General features: G+C 37.6%; 1 protein-coding gene across 1 annotated transcript in view; it reads right to left on the reverse strand.

The window, feature by feature from the left end:
* Nucleotides 1–18,507, reverse strand: part of necab1 (N-terminal EF-hand calcium binding protein 1) — a 33,056-nt gene that overhangs the window by 1,159 nt on the left and 13,390 nt on the right. The window contains exons 6-12 of the mRNA XM_005797365.2: nucleotides 15,733–15,869; nucleotides 9,911–10,032; nucleotides 8,530–8,606; nucleotides 7,418–7,465; nucleotides 5,227–5,339; nucleotides 2,629–2,706; nucleotides 871–962 (exon numbers count right to left, since the gene is read on the reverse strand). Of these exons, the coding sequence (XP_005797422.1) occupies nucleotides 871–962; nucleotides 2,629–2,706; nucleotides 5,227–5,339; nucleotides 7,418–7,465; nucleotides 8,530–8,606; nucleotides 9,911–10,032; nucleotides 15,733–15,869 (667 nt within the window). The remainder of the gene's footprint in view (nucleotides 1–870; nucleotides 963–2,628; nucleotides 2,707–5,226; nucleotides 5,340–7,417; nucleotides 7,466–8,529; nucleotides 8,607–9,910; nucleotides 10,033–15,732; nucleotides 15,870–18,507) is intronic.

The raw sequence follows: 18,507 nt of genomic DNA on the forward strand, positions 1-18,507 counted from the left end.
CCTACCCACATATCATTATTTTCAATAAATTAGAATGTTGTTAAAACATTCATTTATTTTCCCTACACTGGCTCCCTGTAGCTCAGAGAATAGAGTTTGAAATACTGTTAGTTTATAAATCACTGAACGGTTTAGCACCACAATACATTAAAGATCTGCTGGTGTTGTATCAACCTTCCAGATCCACCAGGTTCTCTGGTTCTGGTCTGCTCTCAGAAACAAAACCAAACATGGAGAAGCAGCATTCAGCTGCTGTGCACCACAAATTTGGAACAGACTTAAAGAAAACTGCAAAACAGCCGAAACACTGAGTTCCTTTAAATCCAGACTAAAAACACTCCACTGTTTAGAGTTGCTTTCGAAACATTATAAATTAAACATTGATAAAGATTCAGATGTGTTATAATGCCATCAGACAAAATGTTATGTTTCAATTGTTGACTGTCTTTGACTATATTTTTGTTTTTATGATGTGAAGCACTTTGAACTGCCTGGTTGCTGAAATGTGCTGCACAAATAAACTTGATTGATTGAGTGATAATATTGTAAACACATCATACAGATTAGTTACACACAGATTGACGTGTTCAAGACTTTATTCGATGGCAGCTAAAGAAAACAACATTTAAGATTAGAAGATTACATTAGACAAATAAAAAAAACTGTTAAAACAGAAATATGAGTTTATTGAAAAGATTGTTTATTACCTGCTTAAAGGTTGTTATTTAAAAAAAAGGTACTTCTAATCTGACAATATTCTAATTTTGTGTATGTTATCAAAAACTGATGGAAAACCTGACTTATTTTTATATTCACTGCAAAGCATATTAATTGTGAAAACCTTTGTGGATGTGGGATGTGTTTCCTTACCAGGAACAAGCATGGTAGTGATGCTCTCGGGAGTTTCCAGGAAGTCTACGTTCCCCCTCTGGAAGGTTTTACTGTAGTTAGTCTGCAGGTGGCTGGAAAGCAGAGGAGACAACATAGGACGTGAGGAACTGATCACTGTCTGTGTGCAGCGATTCAAAGTCATCCAGGTTTATCAGTTAAAGCTTCGGTAAGTAGGGCTTCAGTGTTGTTGGATGGAAGGACGAACCAATCAAAGGTGGAAACAAGCAGGTTTCAAAAGAGAGACAGTGACTCCACCCCTCAGTAATGTAATTCAAAGGAGTCGACTGAAATCAAGCAAACCCTGGAAGATTTAGATGTATCTTCATTTTTCATTCAACCAAGAAGTTTGTTTCTGCTAGGAAATCAGAGAGATGCCTCTCAACTCACGCTGTTAGGAAAAAGTGATTTATCTGTTTTTAGTTGTTTTTTTAAAAATGTTGACAGCCTTCTGAATAATGAGTGAAAAAAAGTGTTTCGTGGCATTACAGTGACCTTACAGTTGCTAATAAACTCTTTGCATTTTTCCACTGGGAATTTGACCAATAATCTACAGCTATGTGCTCCAAACCTTTAAGAATGCCTCTGCGCCATCACACTAATTTTTACCAACTGAGGGATTGACTCTGACTTGGCCGGTGAAATATTACTTGCAGTCAGAAGGGTTATTAAAATTAAAAGATTACTTTAAAACTGAATTTCCCAGGGGGATGAGTAATTTTGCGCTTTACTACATTGTTGTTGACTGATATTTGCATCTACAGCCTAAAACTGGTAAAAAAAATAAATAAATAAATACAATGCAATAAAAAGAGAAAGGCAAGAGAAATATTCTTCTCAAAAATAAAAATGACAAGAAAAATAGGCAAATCCTTTACATTAAAGTACATCTTTTAGTTTACAGACATTATAAAATGTATTATTTTGATACTCCAGTGGAAAGTTGTTTTTTTGTTTTCAGTTTTTGACCATGAAGAGGAGGTTCAGAGATAATTTATTTATCAGCAACAAAAATATTCTCCAGCATGCTATTAAAGAAGCAATCACATTATATTCAATGCTTCAGTCGTACATTTTCTGCCAGAATCCAGTATTCTGAACAACATAGTCTGAAAAAGACCAAATTTATCACCCCACAATCTTTTAAGTTCTTTAAAAATAATAACACATCCATGAAACCTCGAGCCTCTGGTTTTTGCAAATATATGATTGCAAAGGCTTTGGGAACATCTATCACATTCAAGAATCCACAGGAATTCGTTTGAAATGTTTCTTATTTATCTTTACAAGAGTTGCCAATAAATACTATGAGAATATGTCTAAACTCGTCATCTGAACCTTTAATAATTTATCTATAATTGATTTATTTTTACTTCATGATTGTGAACTCAAATTAAAGACTCAACCTAAAAACACAAAAAAGGTATGATTGCTTTACAACGTACAGAGAATATTAATGTGCAGCACAAGATGAATAAAGTTGTATTTCATAATTAATTGTTAATCCTATTTATCCAATAAATATGAAAAATAGAGTGATAAACGAGAACAGAGGGGGTTAAAAAGTCTTTTTCTTGTTGCTGTGTTTTTCCCCATCAGTTTCTTTAAAGTTCAAGCATCAACTGAACCTTCACTGATGAGTCCAAGCAGTAAAAAAAGAGCGTAATGTAGAGTTAATGTGAATCGATCCACGATGCGTTAACGCTGACGCACATGGGTCACACACATGCGGATACTCACTTCTTCCACACGTTGTTGTGTTCCCAGAACTCGTAGAGAATGAAGCGTGATTCATTTGCCAGCCGCTGAACTGCGATGCTGCCGAGTTAAAGACAAAAGAGGGGACACGAGTCATGCAGTTGCTAATTAGTGTTGCTGCATCATGTCCCCCAACAGAGCCCGTGTTTCTAAATTGTTTTCTGCATCCTCGCTGTGTGCGAGCAACGAGGTGCAATCATAACCACAATTAAATTGTAAAATGCAATCATAATCTGGCAACATTTGTGCAGTATTTTCATTTAATCAAAGAAACAAGTTGAAAAATATACTATTTAAAGGAAGCAACGTGATAAAGCATGTAAAACGTCACACTCTGCTTCAGGCTGCTGGTATGAGACTAAAACCAAACTGACAGTTAGCTTAGGACTGACTCAGGTTGAAGAAATGTTTAGTCACAAAGCAAAAAAGATAAACATTTTAGTTCTTAGTGATAAGGAGAAGGAAACATTCATTCTCTCTAATCCTCTGAAGCATGTTGTGTGTAAGCTCTGCTGAAGAACAAGAACAAAACATGACAGGCGAGACAAATATTCTAACACTGCAACACGTTTTCTCTCCCTAATGTGGCAGAATTTCAGCTTAAGTTTATTATCTCATAAAAAACTCTACTTGGATGTGAACTACATAGTACTCCTGCAATCGTGTCAAGAACGATACCACTTCAAACTGCTTCGAAAGGAGGATTTCGTTTTAATTTTACTGCAGTGGCATTTTAATGACAATATATATTTAGTCATTAGTATGGATGAAGGATGCAGGCCAGATATTCACTTACTTAAAACATTTTCCCCGACCGATATGGCATTAGATGGGGATGCTTTCTTTTATTTTAGGTGGAGGATGCAGCAGCTCAGAAAATAATATTTAAGTGTCAAAATCAGGTATGATATTCTAAAGTCAGACTATTTTGAGTAAGATGTGCAGAATTTTCATGTTAAATGGTGTTAAAGTGACAAAATAATGAGGAAAGCATCAACTTAATTTCTAAATTAGTCACCACTGTGCTTGTGTAGAAAAGATTAAGGTTTTACAGGTTCGTCATTATCTTGGTAATTGGTTTCTTTTAATTTATTTTTTCACTCTCTTCTTGTAACAGGAAAGGCCTGCTGCTGTTTGCTAGAGGCTCATCTTTTCTTATTCTTCTTCACCTGATGCGTCAAAAGTAAAACGTTCCATACAACTTTGAAATTTCCAGAGAACTCTTCAGGCAGAGCAGATTCCAGTCACTTGTGATGTTCCCCAGGGCACATTTCTCAGGCCCCCTCTTTTCTATAGTTAATCTGCTTCCCAAATTTTCTGTTCTCATTTTCAAATTCATTATGAATTCGAAACCAGTCTAATGTCTAATATAATTATATCCTCCCTACTTCTCCCCTGTCTGTTTAGCAAAGGCAAAAGTCTGGCTTGCTCCAATATTCATCTACGTTGTGCATCTAGTTGGATGCTATAAAGAAGTCACCTTTTTTTTGACCAGATGGCATTCCTTGGATTTCCATTAAAAAAAATAATTGTTCACCAAACACAATTTTGATAATATAATTATTTGCGGATTTATAGCTGGCGGATATCAAACCTTTTCTTTGCTAATTTAAAAATTAAAGTTGCTTGAGCCAAATTTGCTTCGCTTCAGCTAATGTCGCCAGAAACATGAAATTTTTTAAAGAGTACTATAAAAAGCTTAACTCTTCATATGACCCTGAACATACAATGCCCACTGTGAACTATGATTGTGGCAGCATCATGCTATGGGAATGCATGATGCTGCATTCCCAATGCTGACCAAGAAATAGTAGAGGGGGAGGTAGATGGAGTAAAATACAAGCTAATCTCGGAAGAAAACAAGCAGCAAATACACTAAAAAAGTGAGGTCACCTTTTAGCAGCACAACTCCATAAAAACACAGCAAGAGCTACAATAAGAAGGTTGAGACTAAATCATATTCGTGTGTTAAAATGTGATCCAAATATAATTGAAAATCTGTGGCAAGACCCTCCATCCAATTATACTGCAGTAAAAACTTCAGTTTTGACATGTTCAACCACGGTAGAGGGATTTGTAAAACTCCATCATTTTTCACTACACCGATCTAGCACCTAAAATTAGGGGTGCATCGATTTATGGACCAGCCGATTTATCGGTGCCGATTTCCTTAATTTTGGGTGAATGGCTGATTTTTACATGTAAAGCCGATCTTGTCCACCGTGCCATCAACCTTGGCAAAGGTCTAAAAATCAACCACTGTGCTTTTCTTTTCTGCTGTGAGAGAGTTTTGACTGACAAACCGTCCAACCAGATCATGTCTGCGCATTTACAGTTAACAACTGTCACCCCATTGTTGCCAATTCAGCAACGTTTTTGATATATTGAGCAACATTTCATTTGGTATCGGCCAAAATTGGAATTGGTAAGCTAGGCTTTTTAAAAAGATCAGTAATCAGCAAACAGCACCCCTACATAAAATCCAAATAAAATACAGCTTGTATTTGTAACACACATGAAGCATGACATACAAGCTCAATGGAACAAAGGAGAACGGGTAACAGAGGAAAAAGAACTGACTGTAAGCATCCTGTCTGGGCGCAGGCACAATCCATGTACTGCCTGAGAGCCAATCGAAACTCCTCCAGCTCCTCCTCCAGCACTGACAGCTGCCTCTGGACTATTAGGATGTGCTGTGAAGACAACACACACATTCAAAATGTCAGCTTGCTTCTGGTATGGTTAAACCATCAGCCTGTTCAGATGATGAATCACAGCTCTAAAGCATAGACAGAGGTGGGTTTTGACTTTCTTTCTTCAGACAATAAGAAAGAGAGGGGTGTTGGAGCTCATCCTCTGGTTGAGAGGTGTGAAGAAGGGGAAAAACTTGGTTTAATCGTGACAACAGAGAGCTTGCTGATAATTTCCTGAGGCTGATGATTTGACAGGCACAGCGGCAGAAGAGAACAGGGAGTGAATGGTGGCTGTAAGATACACTGTGTGCTTTAATGAGGAGGACTTTTCTGTGTGTGACCAGGACTGAACCTTTAGGATCTTTACTATTTACTTGCTAATTTGGAAGAAAAACACACACACACACACACGCACACACACACACACACACACACACGCACACACACACACACACATACAGAATCTGAAGTTGTCAAACAGAAAACAGTCACACATCAGGCTGGTCATTATTGGTTTCTACAGCCGATTTATCCCAAGTGACACAAACCGATAAGCCAATTACATGTTGATTCATTCATGCAGACATCTGCACTGAAGCAGTAATGAGAAATGTTATATTCATATCCATGGGTTAAGATAGATTATTATACTGCAAGAATATTTTGCAGTATAATAATGTAAATGCCAGTAGTTATTTACAGTTGTCATCATTACTATTGTTATTACCCGTTGATTTTCTTGTCTGTTATGAGTTAGTTTGTAATCATTTTGTCTATATAGTATCATTTATTTGTTGGCTTTTTTATAACATGGTTTTTATTACTATTAAATTTTGGATAATTATTGAGTCAGTAAGTAATATATGTAATTAAATATAGATAAGGGGTGGGATTAAGTAAGCGTTCACTTCTTTCTACTCCTTTTCAAACAAAAAAGTAGTGATAAAGTAATTATTTTGTTCTTGATTATGTGTGCACATGTTTTCTCTGCCCTACTGGTTGTTTTTTCCCCCTCCTGTTTTAAAAAACCTGTTTGAGATAAATAAATCAAATACTCTTACTGCACAATTATTGCTAGGGTAAATAAATTCTTACTTGTTGTTCCTTATCAAAAAAATATTCACTTTCATTTAACTTTTCCAACATGCAACCACAATCTTCAGTGGATTTTATAAGGATTTTATTTGATAGACTTACACAAAGTAGTGGAAAATTGTGAAGTGGAAGGAGAACAATACTTTTTATTATTATAGATAAAAATCTAAAATCAGTGCCATGCGTTTGCATTCAGACTATCTGAGTCAGTACTTTTCAGAAGCACATTTTGCTGCAATTACAGCTGCAGGTCTTTGTGTCTAACAGCTAAACACTGAGATTTTGTCCAATTCTTCTTTGTAAATTGCTCAGAGTCAGACAGATTGGATGTAGAGTTTACGTTAACATCAATGCACAAGCCTTTCTGTAGATTCTCGATTGGATTTAGGTCTGTTCTGATCTAAATCCCTCAATTGCAGCTCTGACTGAATGCCTGTAATTTTCCAGTATTGTACTTTATTTATCTCCATCCATCTTCCCTTATACTCTAAACAGCTCTCCTGTCCCTGCTGAGGAAATGCCTCCCCACAGCCTGATGCTGCTGCTACCGTGTTTCACTATAGCTTCATGCTATGTGTTCAGATCTGGTTATCTGCCATTAATAACATTTCACGTTAATTCAGTTAAATTGTGCAAACTGCCGAACTTTTAGTCGTGGATATTTTGTAGTTTTCCGTTTACACTCCTTTTTACATATAAGAAAAATAACTATTGCTTTGACTGGTTGATAATTCCTGAAGACATAGAAAGTCTTGGTCGGTCCATCGTCAAACTGTCACGTCCAAATAAGCCTTAGACACACAGATTAAGAATGAAGACAGACTAAACATAAAAGAGGGGAAGCGCTGCTGTTTCTATGGCAACTGCTGTCTTCATTATCAGCGTGGCCTCTGGGTCTGTACAAGCCCTCCATGTGACAGCAGAGTAATAAACACAGCATGGTCACTGCATAGTGAAAGGAGGATAAAAATCAATAAACCAACCGATTTGCTCTCCAAGACCTCCTCTTCAACGGGCTCCATGCGAATCTCCTGCGGAGGAGGAAGTACACGGATATTAGCTCTAGTTTAAACTGCACAAGCGTTTACATTTCCTCGATATTTACATAGCTGTTATGACAGGTTTTGGGGGACATCTTAAACCACAAGCTAAAAAGACAACATAGGTGTAAAAACAGCATCTAAGGAGGAAGTTAAAAGTGAAACAAGTCAACGTGGATCGCAAACAGAAAAATAAAATAATAATTAAAAGCTGCTATAGATCGCACTGTGGACAATTATTGCAACATATTTACATAATATGCTATACATAGAGAAAGGGACACCTTCTATATGTGGAAAAATTAGGTCACCTTTCTCTTTTAAATGTTTTAAAAATACTTCAAAACTCATAAAAGTCCAATTAAAGAGTGTACACAAACCCAATGTAATGGATGATTTTACAGTTAGAAAATGTCCATACTAAACCTTTTTTTAATTTATTCAGACTTTATGTGATGAGCTCCTTGTCCTGCCCCCCTGCTGTCCTGCATGTTTTAGATGTTTTCCTGCTCCAGCAAACTAGATTCAAATGATTCAATTACCTCCTCTGCATGTTCTTCAGAAACCTGATAATGACCCATTTATTTCAATCAAGAGCTTTGAAAAAGGGAATTATGGAGACCTGCAGGATAGTACAGAACCCTCTGAAACAGTCTATGGGCAACTGATTTCATGTGTAATATTTTTTGTTGTTGTCAGAATCGTTGTTACTGTCTGATTGACTCTCTTTTTACGTCTGATACGATATTTACTGCCCCGTTTTCTTGGCTTAAAAGTCTCATCAAATGCCTCCCTCACATGTCAGTTTACGACACATTGCTTCATTTTCAGGTCCAGATTTTCTCTCCTGTACGAGCATATGTGTATGTGTTTATAACGTGGGCAGGTGTGGTTTGCCACTCTGATATTGCTGTGATCCTACTCGTCACAATTTTAGGGGATAACGTAAAGACCAGATGGATGAATTGCTGAAGGCAAACAGCAGAAACTAGACACAAAATGAGGCATAAGAAGGCAAGTATAAAAAATTATACTTAAGAAAAAGGTGAAGCAACCTTTTGTTCTAGACGGTCGATCAGCTTCTGCAGCCTGTTGACCTGAACCGTCCACTGACCGTCTTCATCGTAAGCACCTGGGGGAGACAGAAAAATATATTTTAAAAAAACCACAAAGGAAGCTGGATTTTAAACAACAAAGGTGCACAGATGAAAGCTGCTTCATACATCATGTCTGTTTAAAATATTTTCATCCATCGATCCCTGGAAGCGAATGCAGGTATGAATGACTGCAGTGTGCCAGGGGGTCATTTCAGGGTTTCCTTTCATGTCGGGGCGGCAAACAACCACAGAGATCAATGGAAAAGCTTTGAGACCTGTAATCGCTTTGTTTGGGTTTTGTGTTTGTTTCTGGCAATAACAGCAGGTGTTGCGCAGGAGAGGCGACGAAGAGGCGACTGTGTGCAATCAATGGTTAAAAAAACAACGAGGACGTAAATGGAGGCAATCAGCTGGAGAATATTTTGTATGTTTGAAAATGTGGGGAATATTTTATCTTTGTTTTAAATATGCATTTTGGTAAAGATTTAGTACAAATGGCATCTGGCTCTGCCAAATATATCATGCTTCTCAAAGAAACGTTGATAATGGTCTTCATCTTGACTTTACTTTTCGCAAACTTTAGAGTTCAAAGCATTCTGGAACAAGTAAAAACTTATTTTTCTCCAGAATCAAAAAGCCAATTTAACACACATCAATCATTCACTTTTTATGGCTTAGTAATTTGCTTTACTACAGAAGCACAAATCAATCATCTACGGATCAAAGTTTCAGATTAGCCAATTTCTCACTTGATCAGCTCTGATTTATGGTCAACAGGTCGAAGGCTGAATCATCAGACTTTTATTTTTCCTGTTATTGAACACATCTAAACTATGAACATGCGCCACTGTTGACCCAGTAACACATAATGCAATAGAGTGTTTTCTGATGAGATCACCAGATGAATGTTAAAGCCATGCGCTTTGGTGTTCAAAAATGCCCAATCTTGTTATTTCTTTCCATTTTTATCAGATTTAAAACTACTATTTCTAGCCCACACACCTTTTGTCCTCATCTTTCTGTTGCAGTACTCTGAAAAATAAGTCGTCGCCAGCAAGTTAGATGTCAAAGAAAAAAAAAACCCTGATCTGTAAATTTAGTCTTTTACACACAGGCATCCAGAACCCCAGAGCTCCATCTGAGCACAGCGGTCCGGCCTCCTCCAGGCTGTCCCCGGCCTTTTCTCTGCCTCACCTCGCTCTCCTCCCTCCCACCTCTGTGTCGTGCTTTCTGATCTGCAGAGACGTGCTCTCTCTGACCCCGCAGCTGTTTCTTTGCATACAGCAATGCCACGTTGAGCTATTTAAAGTGAGCAGTACATGCAAACGCATGAACCCACCTGAATTGACAAGACTGAGGAGAGGGTTGTTGGGGGAGAGGCTGTTGTTTCTCTGGAGCCTCCGATTGGAGCGACGACCCGAAAGCTGGATGGACAGAACCTCTGGCTTCACGGGGCCCTGTCTGGAGACAGAACCGAGATTATTGCTCTCGGTTCAAACGTCTAATCTAGTTCAAAACAAATGTCATCTTAAGGCACTTTACAAAACAAATAAATAAATAAAACATCCGAAGTATGCACCAAAATGTAAAATATACAATTATAGGGGGAAGTTATTTATATACATTCCAATTTGGTCCAGCTATTAAACAATGCAGTCGAGTTTAGGTTAAAGTTTTCTTTCTAAGGAAATTTTGGAGCCAAACAGAACCAAAGCTATAAGCTCTGTACCATCTGTAAATCCTAAAGATTAGAAACAGAAATATCTCCTTCCAGTGTTTTGTCTAACGCTCTAACTAACTTTATTTTAGTAATCAATTCTTCTGTCTCTATTAATCAGATAAAAAATACACACATTTTGCTAATTTTGCCTAAACTAGGCGTGTCAAACTCATTTTCGCTTTGGGCCAAATCAAGAACATGAATGCTCTTAAAGGGCCGGTTGTTCTAGGATGTATTGATAAAACCTGTTCACAAACTGTTAAAATGTTAATAAATTCTTAAAATTAAATATTATTGAACATCTTTTCAGTCCCTCCAGGATTTTGTGATACTTTTTGTGATTTTTTTTACAACAAAAATCAAAGTGTTTGTGGTACTAATTTGGAAATATTTGTGCCATTTCCGCTTATTTATGTCAGTAAATGCGACATTTTCTTACTCACTGTACAGATCATGGTCTATAATCTGACAACAATTAAGGCTGAGGCAGCTGTTTAGTACAAGAAAGAAAGTTTTTGACAATTTTGGGAGAAAAATCTGCAATACACTCCCAATTATTGCAGATCCCCAAAAAAGTGCAAGGATTTGTTAATTTATGTGTGAATTTCCACAATAATTCTCAAGAAAGGAGGGACTGTGATATAATTTGGCAGTAAACAGATAAAAACTGCATTGATTTCACTGATAACATAATATTTAGGCAAACTTAGTGTTTAGTCTAGAATCTAGAGGGCCACATAGAAATCTATGGCGGGCCAGATTTGGCCCACGGGCCTTGAATTTGACCCATGTGGCCTAAAGGGTAATACCGTATCTTTCCATTCTTGAGCGCTTGATCATTTGTAGCAAAAGAAAAGATAGGAAAAAATACTTTTAATATCAACATGTAAAGTGGAGCTTTCTGACTTAACATCAATAGAGTGAGTAGGTCTAACCTGTTGACTAACTTTTGGATTAACCAATTAATAAATGGACAACAAAAGACACGTAATACTTTTTTTTTTGCAGGATATTAACCAGGTGAAGCCACTTGAGGAGTTCTGGGTAGAACGTATTTACAAACATTTTGCATGTTAAACACAAAATATAAGTAATTCGGCTTAATTACTGATCTGAATATTAAGTTGTTCTTTCAGCAACATAACATAACATCAGGCCAGATGCAACTTTTATGAAGAGAAAACAGTTAATGACAGCAATAACTGCAGATAGTGAGTAATTGCAGAGTAGCAGTAGTAGAAAGTGATAATTATGTTCTTCAACAGCCTATAGCAGCATAACAACAGAGATAACTCAGAATAGCCTGAGTGATATTGACTCTAAGCTTTGTTAAGTTTTAAGCTCAGCTCTAAAAGTAGACAGGATGTCTGTCTCTGTTGGGAACATCTGGAAGAATTAGATCACTGATATATGAAGGATCTTCATTAATAAGTAAGAAAGAGAATTTTAAATTCAATACTAAATCTAAAAGAGAGACAGTCATGGTATTACTTTGACACTTTTAGAGAAAGTTACACAGCACAGTGAGCGATGGATCGACATATAAATCATTTTCGCAAGGGGCATGGATATAAATTGGGACAGCACTCAGGTGATTAGATCAAGCTGGGAATAAATTCAGCAAGTCCAGAGTTGTGCTGCTTTATTCCTATGTCGTGTTGGGCTGACATTGACATTAACCTCAGTGACAAGGTGCATGCTCCCAGAGGGTGACATCACCTACGATTTATCATACTGCCGTCAACTTGTTTGGGCCCATACTATGAAAAGACTCTAGGGATTCTGAGTTCACACTGATTGTTTTATGCAATTTTATTTCTAGGTCTTTTCGCAAAGCCCTTTTCAAATCTCTGCACATTTCTGTCGGTTGTTGTGTTTTTTGTAATCTCAAGGTTAATTAATTTATCAGTGTAGCTTCTGAACAAGTGCATGGCAATGATTATATATCTTCTTGAATTTGACGTGAACGACAACAACAAAAAATACTAACATTAAAACAAAATGTGTAATAAAATGCCAAAACATGAATTAATTTTCAAAAGTACAGATTGGAAATTCTAAATAAGACATCATAGTTCCAGGAGAATGAGCTTAATAAAAACCACCTTGCCTTCAAAGAGTGTCACATTTGCTTTTTATGTATTCTCTTTTTTAAAAAACACTCAATATTTTTTCAAAATTTGCAAAGCTTAACATCAAAAGGTGGTTTGTTTTTCTGTTTCTGGTAAAAAGAAACAAACCAAACCCTCCAAATGGAAACACACACACCAAACCTTGACTTCTGCGTATTTCTACCTGGCTCCTATTGTTGCAGTCAGTGTGTTCAGCAGAGCTTTTTAGTCTAATATCAGCTCAGTAGTAATAGTCACAGTAGTAATGGTTCCCCCAGCAGTGACTCATATACTGGAAGTGTTTGCATCATGATTAAAGCTGTTAAAAACGAAATCCTCTGCACTCAACCAGAGACGTGTGCGTTAGCAAACATTGTATTTGTAGCTAATGTGGGGACTGTTGGCTTCATGTTTGCCAAATTCTGATTTATTTCTAACTTCCAAGTCCTATTTTCTTTTTTGAATATTTCATTTGTTTGTTTTCTTGGTAAAACAGCACATAAGCGTAAAAAAAAACAACAGAATTTTACTGTCATTTTTTAAAACAGTGATGTATTGTGAACCCTTCATACAAACTATTGTAAATTTCACAACTAATGAAGTGATAACTTATGTGAGGCCCTTGTTTTTCTACTCTAGGATAGAAAGAAGCTTATTCATGTTGATCTATTTCTGTTAAAAGGAAGCTGCAGGGGCAGATGACACCACTTAGTCCCCATCCAAACCTGGTAAAAACTTAGTGTGAAATATCCACAAGCTGACATCTGGTATGGACCAATAAGCTGGTGAGTCATATCCTCAGCTACATATCAACTTTAATTGGCAAAACTGTCAACTTTAAGGAATAAAAGAGGAGTTTTAAAGCTGGAGAGCAAAGCGTGAGGTCAGAAAAATAAGAGACAAGGTAAAGATGACCACCTGTGTTTAAGGTGGCACATTATTTAGAGAAGTGAGTTTCTAATTACATGCAGCATTCTTTGAAAAACCATTATAAGTATGCATGAGACTAAAAAGACGATCTGTGCAAATAACACAGCCTTTTCACAAGCACAAAGGAACTTTAAAAGCCATCGCAGTAACAACTCCTGATGTTTGCAGGAGCGCAGTGATTACATTCAGACTCAGGGGGATTTCTCAAGCAGCAAGAACACTGACAGAGAAGAGGCAGCTCAGGGAGTGAGGGACAGCCACTTTGAAATGACATAAAATAGAAATGGAAAGATTTATAAGAAGGGAGGAGAGAAGAAAGGACACTGAAAATGTCTATCAGCTAAGTAGGAACATGTTTATCTGCATCCTTGGCTGTAAACATGGTGATAATGATGAACAGGACAAGAAAGAAGCAATGACGGCAAATTTATGTCGTCTTTCCAAAACCGCAAGATAGTTTCAGAGAAATCCAAATGTGTCTGATTTTTATCGTTTAAAAAGTTTCCAGTTTTATTATATCCAAAACATCTTTGTTACAGCTTTAATTGTTGCTACTATTCTTACAGATGAACACCTGGAAATGCAATTCATTTTATTAGAAATGATTATCATATTTTCCCATCAAAGTGCTCCGGTTTAGAAGAAACAAAATGTTATGTTGAATCTATTTTTTAAAATAAATAGCTATTCCATCTCAGCAACCTCATTCACAAATAAAGAGATAATGAACTGGACTCTCTTGCTTAACAGAATTTCAGAAAACACTTCATAACAAGCTTAGTAACCTATTAGCAGTAGTTATATAAAGTTTTTCCCCAGTCCACGTTGGCGGGCAAGACACTGACAGGTGAAAAATGTGCGTCATTAGCTGTCATATAAATGTACCGAGCCTCAAATAAACACAGACAATACCTGCAGGGAGGACTCACCTGCATGTCCGTCTGCACACATGCAATCCATGCGAGCAATCTGTGCATGTGTGCTCTGGGTGAGTCATCGCCAGCGCTAATGACCTGAGCACACCGGAGGCATGTTGGAGCTCTGAATTCAGACCCAGACTGATCAAGAACGAGCAGCAGAACGGTCTGAGGAACACCGCCTGACCAGGGCTGAACTCATACAACCACTGGGAGATAATTAACACCCAGCAGTCTGACGCTTTTATGATTTTATGAAGATTATAATCACACTGGTCAACAGCCAAACATTTTTTTTCAGCTGTTCAGGGTAATTTCGATGTGCTGAATCACATTGGTTTTGCTCAATCAGGTCAACTTTCTGACCTAAGCTACATATTAGTTTGGGATGCAGTCATGATGGAGATACCCCTGCTGCTGCTGCTGACCATACAAGGCATTCAAAGAAACGGAAGTTCATGCCCTGAAGACGTAACGTTCAATTTACATGTACTTACCCTTATCAGTGTTTTTACTCAATTTACAGAAATCCAAGTTTGTATCATTTGTTTAAGACGCTCTGTTGGAAAACAATTTTTTTTCTCCTAAAGCCATTTCTTGGAGGAGAAATATTATCGGAAATGAACTGATAACGTCACAAAAATGTCAGCAATTTAGTCCGCAGATTAGATTTCTCTAAATAAGAACTTGACCTTGTTGAGAAAAATGCATGTCATTTTTTATTCAGCGGTGCAAAATAGTCCTAATTCAGTTGAAAAACACAGACAACTTCCAACGAGTATACTTTTGTGACCCAGTGTTATCTGATCCTGTCCAAATAACGCAAGTCATTTGAACTAGTTCAAGTTTATCTTTTATGGGAAAGTGGACAGAAAAGACCGGGTCTACTGTTCTCACTTGTCCTGAGCAGAAAAATCCTGCTGTCTGTTAATTCAAAAGAATTTATGTTATATTAAATTATTGTGAACAGTCATACACTGCATGTGATTAAATTAAATTTAAATTGTATGTAAATTGTCCAAAACATGATACTTTATCTTAAATTTATATGGTCAATTTTGAAAAATGCAATAACATAAAATAGGCTCTGTGCTCCTCTGTCACTTTGATCTACCTTCCCCTGTCATTATGATAATCATCTTCATGTCATCACGTTCTTCCTGAGTCCCTTTCCTTAGATCTTAACAAGCTCTCTTTAATTAGTTGAAATTCGTCTGTCCCCAGAAGAAGAAGATTTACTTATTAAACGAACGATGAGTCACATGAGTTGTACAAGGAAGAGCAGGTGTTCTGATTGGGAACTCGGCACAGGCATTCTGTGCAAATGCATCTTTTGTGTCTAATATGAAGGATGTAAATTAGGACAAACAGAACATGCAGACAAGCAGGAGCGTGTAATTATGGGTTTCGGTGTGCATTTCGCTCACGCTTCTGAGACGGCGTGTGTTTGTTGGTGTGGAGGACCAGAGGGATTCGCACTCACTTCTCCTGGCGGGTCTGCTCGGCTGTTGTTTCCATGGCGCACTCAAGCGAGCTTTGAAGCGAGTGAAGCTGATTGGTCGTCTCCTTCAGCAAGAAGCGGGTCACAAACTGCTCCAGGTGGGTGGACTCCTGATAATCCTGTCAATCAAGGTGAGGAAAAGGGGGAGGACAAGTTTGAGTGGGTGGAACAACAAAGGGGGAGCTGTGACAGGTTTCACATGCCACTCCAGAGTCACGAAACGTTCAAACCTCCTCTGCTAATTAAAATGTGCCTAGAAGATTGCTCAGGAGAGATTATGCAACAGTGCTGCTTGAGAGGAGAAAATATGAAAAGGAGGATGACTAGGAAATGTCAGGTTTTATGGGTAATTGTTTCATGATTTTTGTTAGTGTTCCCTTTAATCTGGTACCTGACTTTTGTTAGTTTCTGCTCCCCTCTGTCACTTAGCCCACATTTACTTACCAAATCCGTACAATAAAGTACAGAAGGAGTGTTTATTTGGGACTCAACGGGAATCCAAACTGGACTATAATCTTGTGGCCGTCAGATTAAGAGTGAAGGATCTGCGGGTGATTTTAATAACAGATGCTGTCATAATAGTCCGGCAAAGATCGTGACTTGATGACTCCTTCAAACGCGTCATATTTTTCTAATTTGCCCAAGACGAGTTTGCAAAGCAAAACAAAGATGACACGTCCATATTTCTGTTACGCTTGATAGTCACGTTGCATGTAGGATGGAGTTACTGGCATCTTGTCGTTTTCTGTGAGAGATTTTATTTATGCCAGGTTGTGTTTGTTGGATAAACTGATTGAGAGGGGAAAATATACCTCTGACATTGTGGACATGTCATCAGCTGTGGCAGGAACAAAGCAGGAGGGCTGTCTGTTGTTCAGACTCTAATCAAAGAGGAGTGAGAGATGCTTGGCTCTGTCGAGTTTGCGGCGCACATTCTGCAGCTGCTCCCTCAGTTTTGAGCTCAGCGGCTGTTTGTACTCTTGACGAACAAAATGTGCATTTTAAATCAAATAGCTCATACATGAGTGTACAAAACAAGAGTCTGCTGGTTGTAAGACATAGTCGGTCACATCTTTAATATTTCTTTTTGTTTATGGGGAATATTTTTTAAGCAATACACATTTGGACATAAATGCGCTTTGAGATGGTGAGAATAAGTTCTGACAGATTGGTAAAGGTCAGCCTCTTGCAGTCTTAGCAATGTGTGTACGTTCCACAGATCCACAGTCATTTAGCAGCTTCTCGTCTGCCTGATTTTTATTCCTTTTTGCCTCCCCTCCATGCTTAATTGACTGCTGCACAAAAGGTCAAACGAGAGCTTTGGTGAAGGCAATGACTTTTAGCTCTCTGCATATTGTTGTACTTTCCTCCAAGTACCCCACAGAGCCAAAAATGCCAGAACGTGTGTACAACATCTTTTATCCTCCTTAGTAAAATAGTAAAAAATAAAATACAAATCTTTGTTAAAAACTTTTAGAGCATCAACTCAAATCTTCACATCTTTTCTTCATTCGTAAATGTTTTTAAAAAGTGATATTCATTTGTAAATACTTTCCTTTACCTATTTTTAGCAAAATAGCTCAAGCTCAGTCAAACTGGATCGCCACAATTCTTAAACTTAATTTGATCTATAGATCTGGACTTTGACTGGACCATCCTAACTCATAATTATACTGATGTAAGCTTCCCAACTTTTTGTCTTGTCCATTATTTTCATTGACAGTGTCAAAAAAAATCTGTCCTATTCTATTTTTGCCCGTCAAATTATAATTGATATTGACATTGGCTAGTCCAACACATTTTCACTCCACATGTTTGCTGTGTCTCCACCTCTCAAGGTTTTATTCCTTTCCACTCTTCCATAAAGGTCGGAGTTGTGGAAATGCACAAATAACCCTGCATAAATATAAAAAGATTCTGTCAATACAGTATTCATTTATTAACCCCTCTATATATACAATGTTAGTAATATCAGTTTAACTACCCATAACTGCATGTATTTTACAAATAAATTACTGCATTAGCTGCCTCCACACACTTTTTCACATTATGGTGAAATTATTGTTTTGGAACTGATATTTGGCCCAAGTAAAATCCATATGGCATCTCTGATGAGATACGTGTCGTATTTATTAGATCCACATTCATGTTTCAGCAGTAGAGTGTGTGTGTGTGTGTATGTAAATGCATCACACATGCAAATACAATGGCATGTGCATGCACATTATCAGCGCACAAAAAGACCCAAGATGCGTTATGAAGCGACTCACATGCAAGCGGCCCCCTCACACACATCCACAGCCAGAGACCGCCCACTCAAACACATATACGGCTTAACAGAGATGACCGAGATTCAGTCAGTGACTAACACGGCATCTGTTCTCCTCCTGGCTCATCTGTTACTCAAGCATACTCAGGGAAATTTAACAGATCAAGCATTTTTTTTTATTTATTTTTTTATCATTTTCCTTCTACATTGGCATCATATTTTTCTAATGAAGATGTTTCTGGAAGTCTAAAGGCATGTGAAGACATCAGCCAGTTGAAACCCCGTGTTGCAATTTAGATTTTTGCCACTGCCGGTTCTGTCCAGACTGTGCAGGGTAATTTGTTTTCAAGTGAGGTCAAATTTCCATTCTGAGTCAGTGAACAAACTGTGAAGAAGTTTGTGAAGAACGAGTCCTGTTCTTCCTGAGGGAGATTTCTTTTAACAGATCAGAGTGAGGCAAAGAAATTGCTTCAAAAAAAATCTAAACT

Source organism: Xiphophorus maculatus, chromosome 13 (genome assembly GCF_002775205.1).
Source record: "Xiphophorus maculatus strain JP 163 A chromosome 13, X_maculatus-5.0-male, whole genome shotgun sequence".
Taxonomy (NCBI): Eukaryota; Metazoa; Chordata; class Actinopteri; order Cyprinodontiformes; family Poeciliidae; genus Xiphophorus; species Xiphophorus maculatus.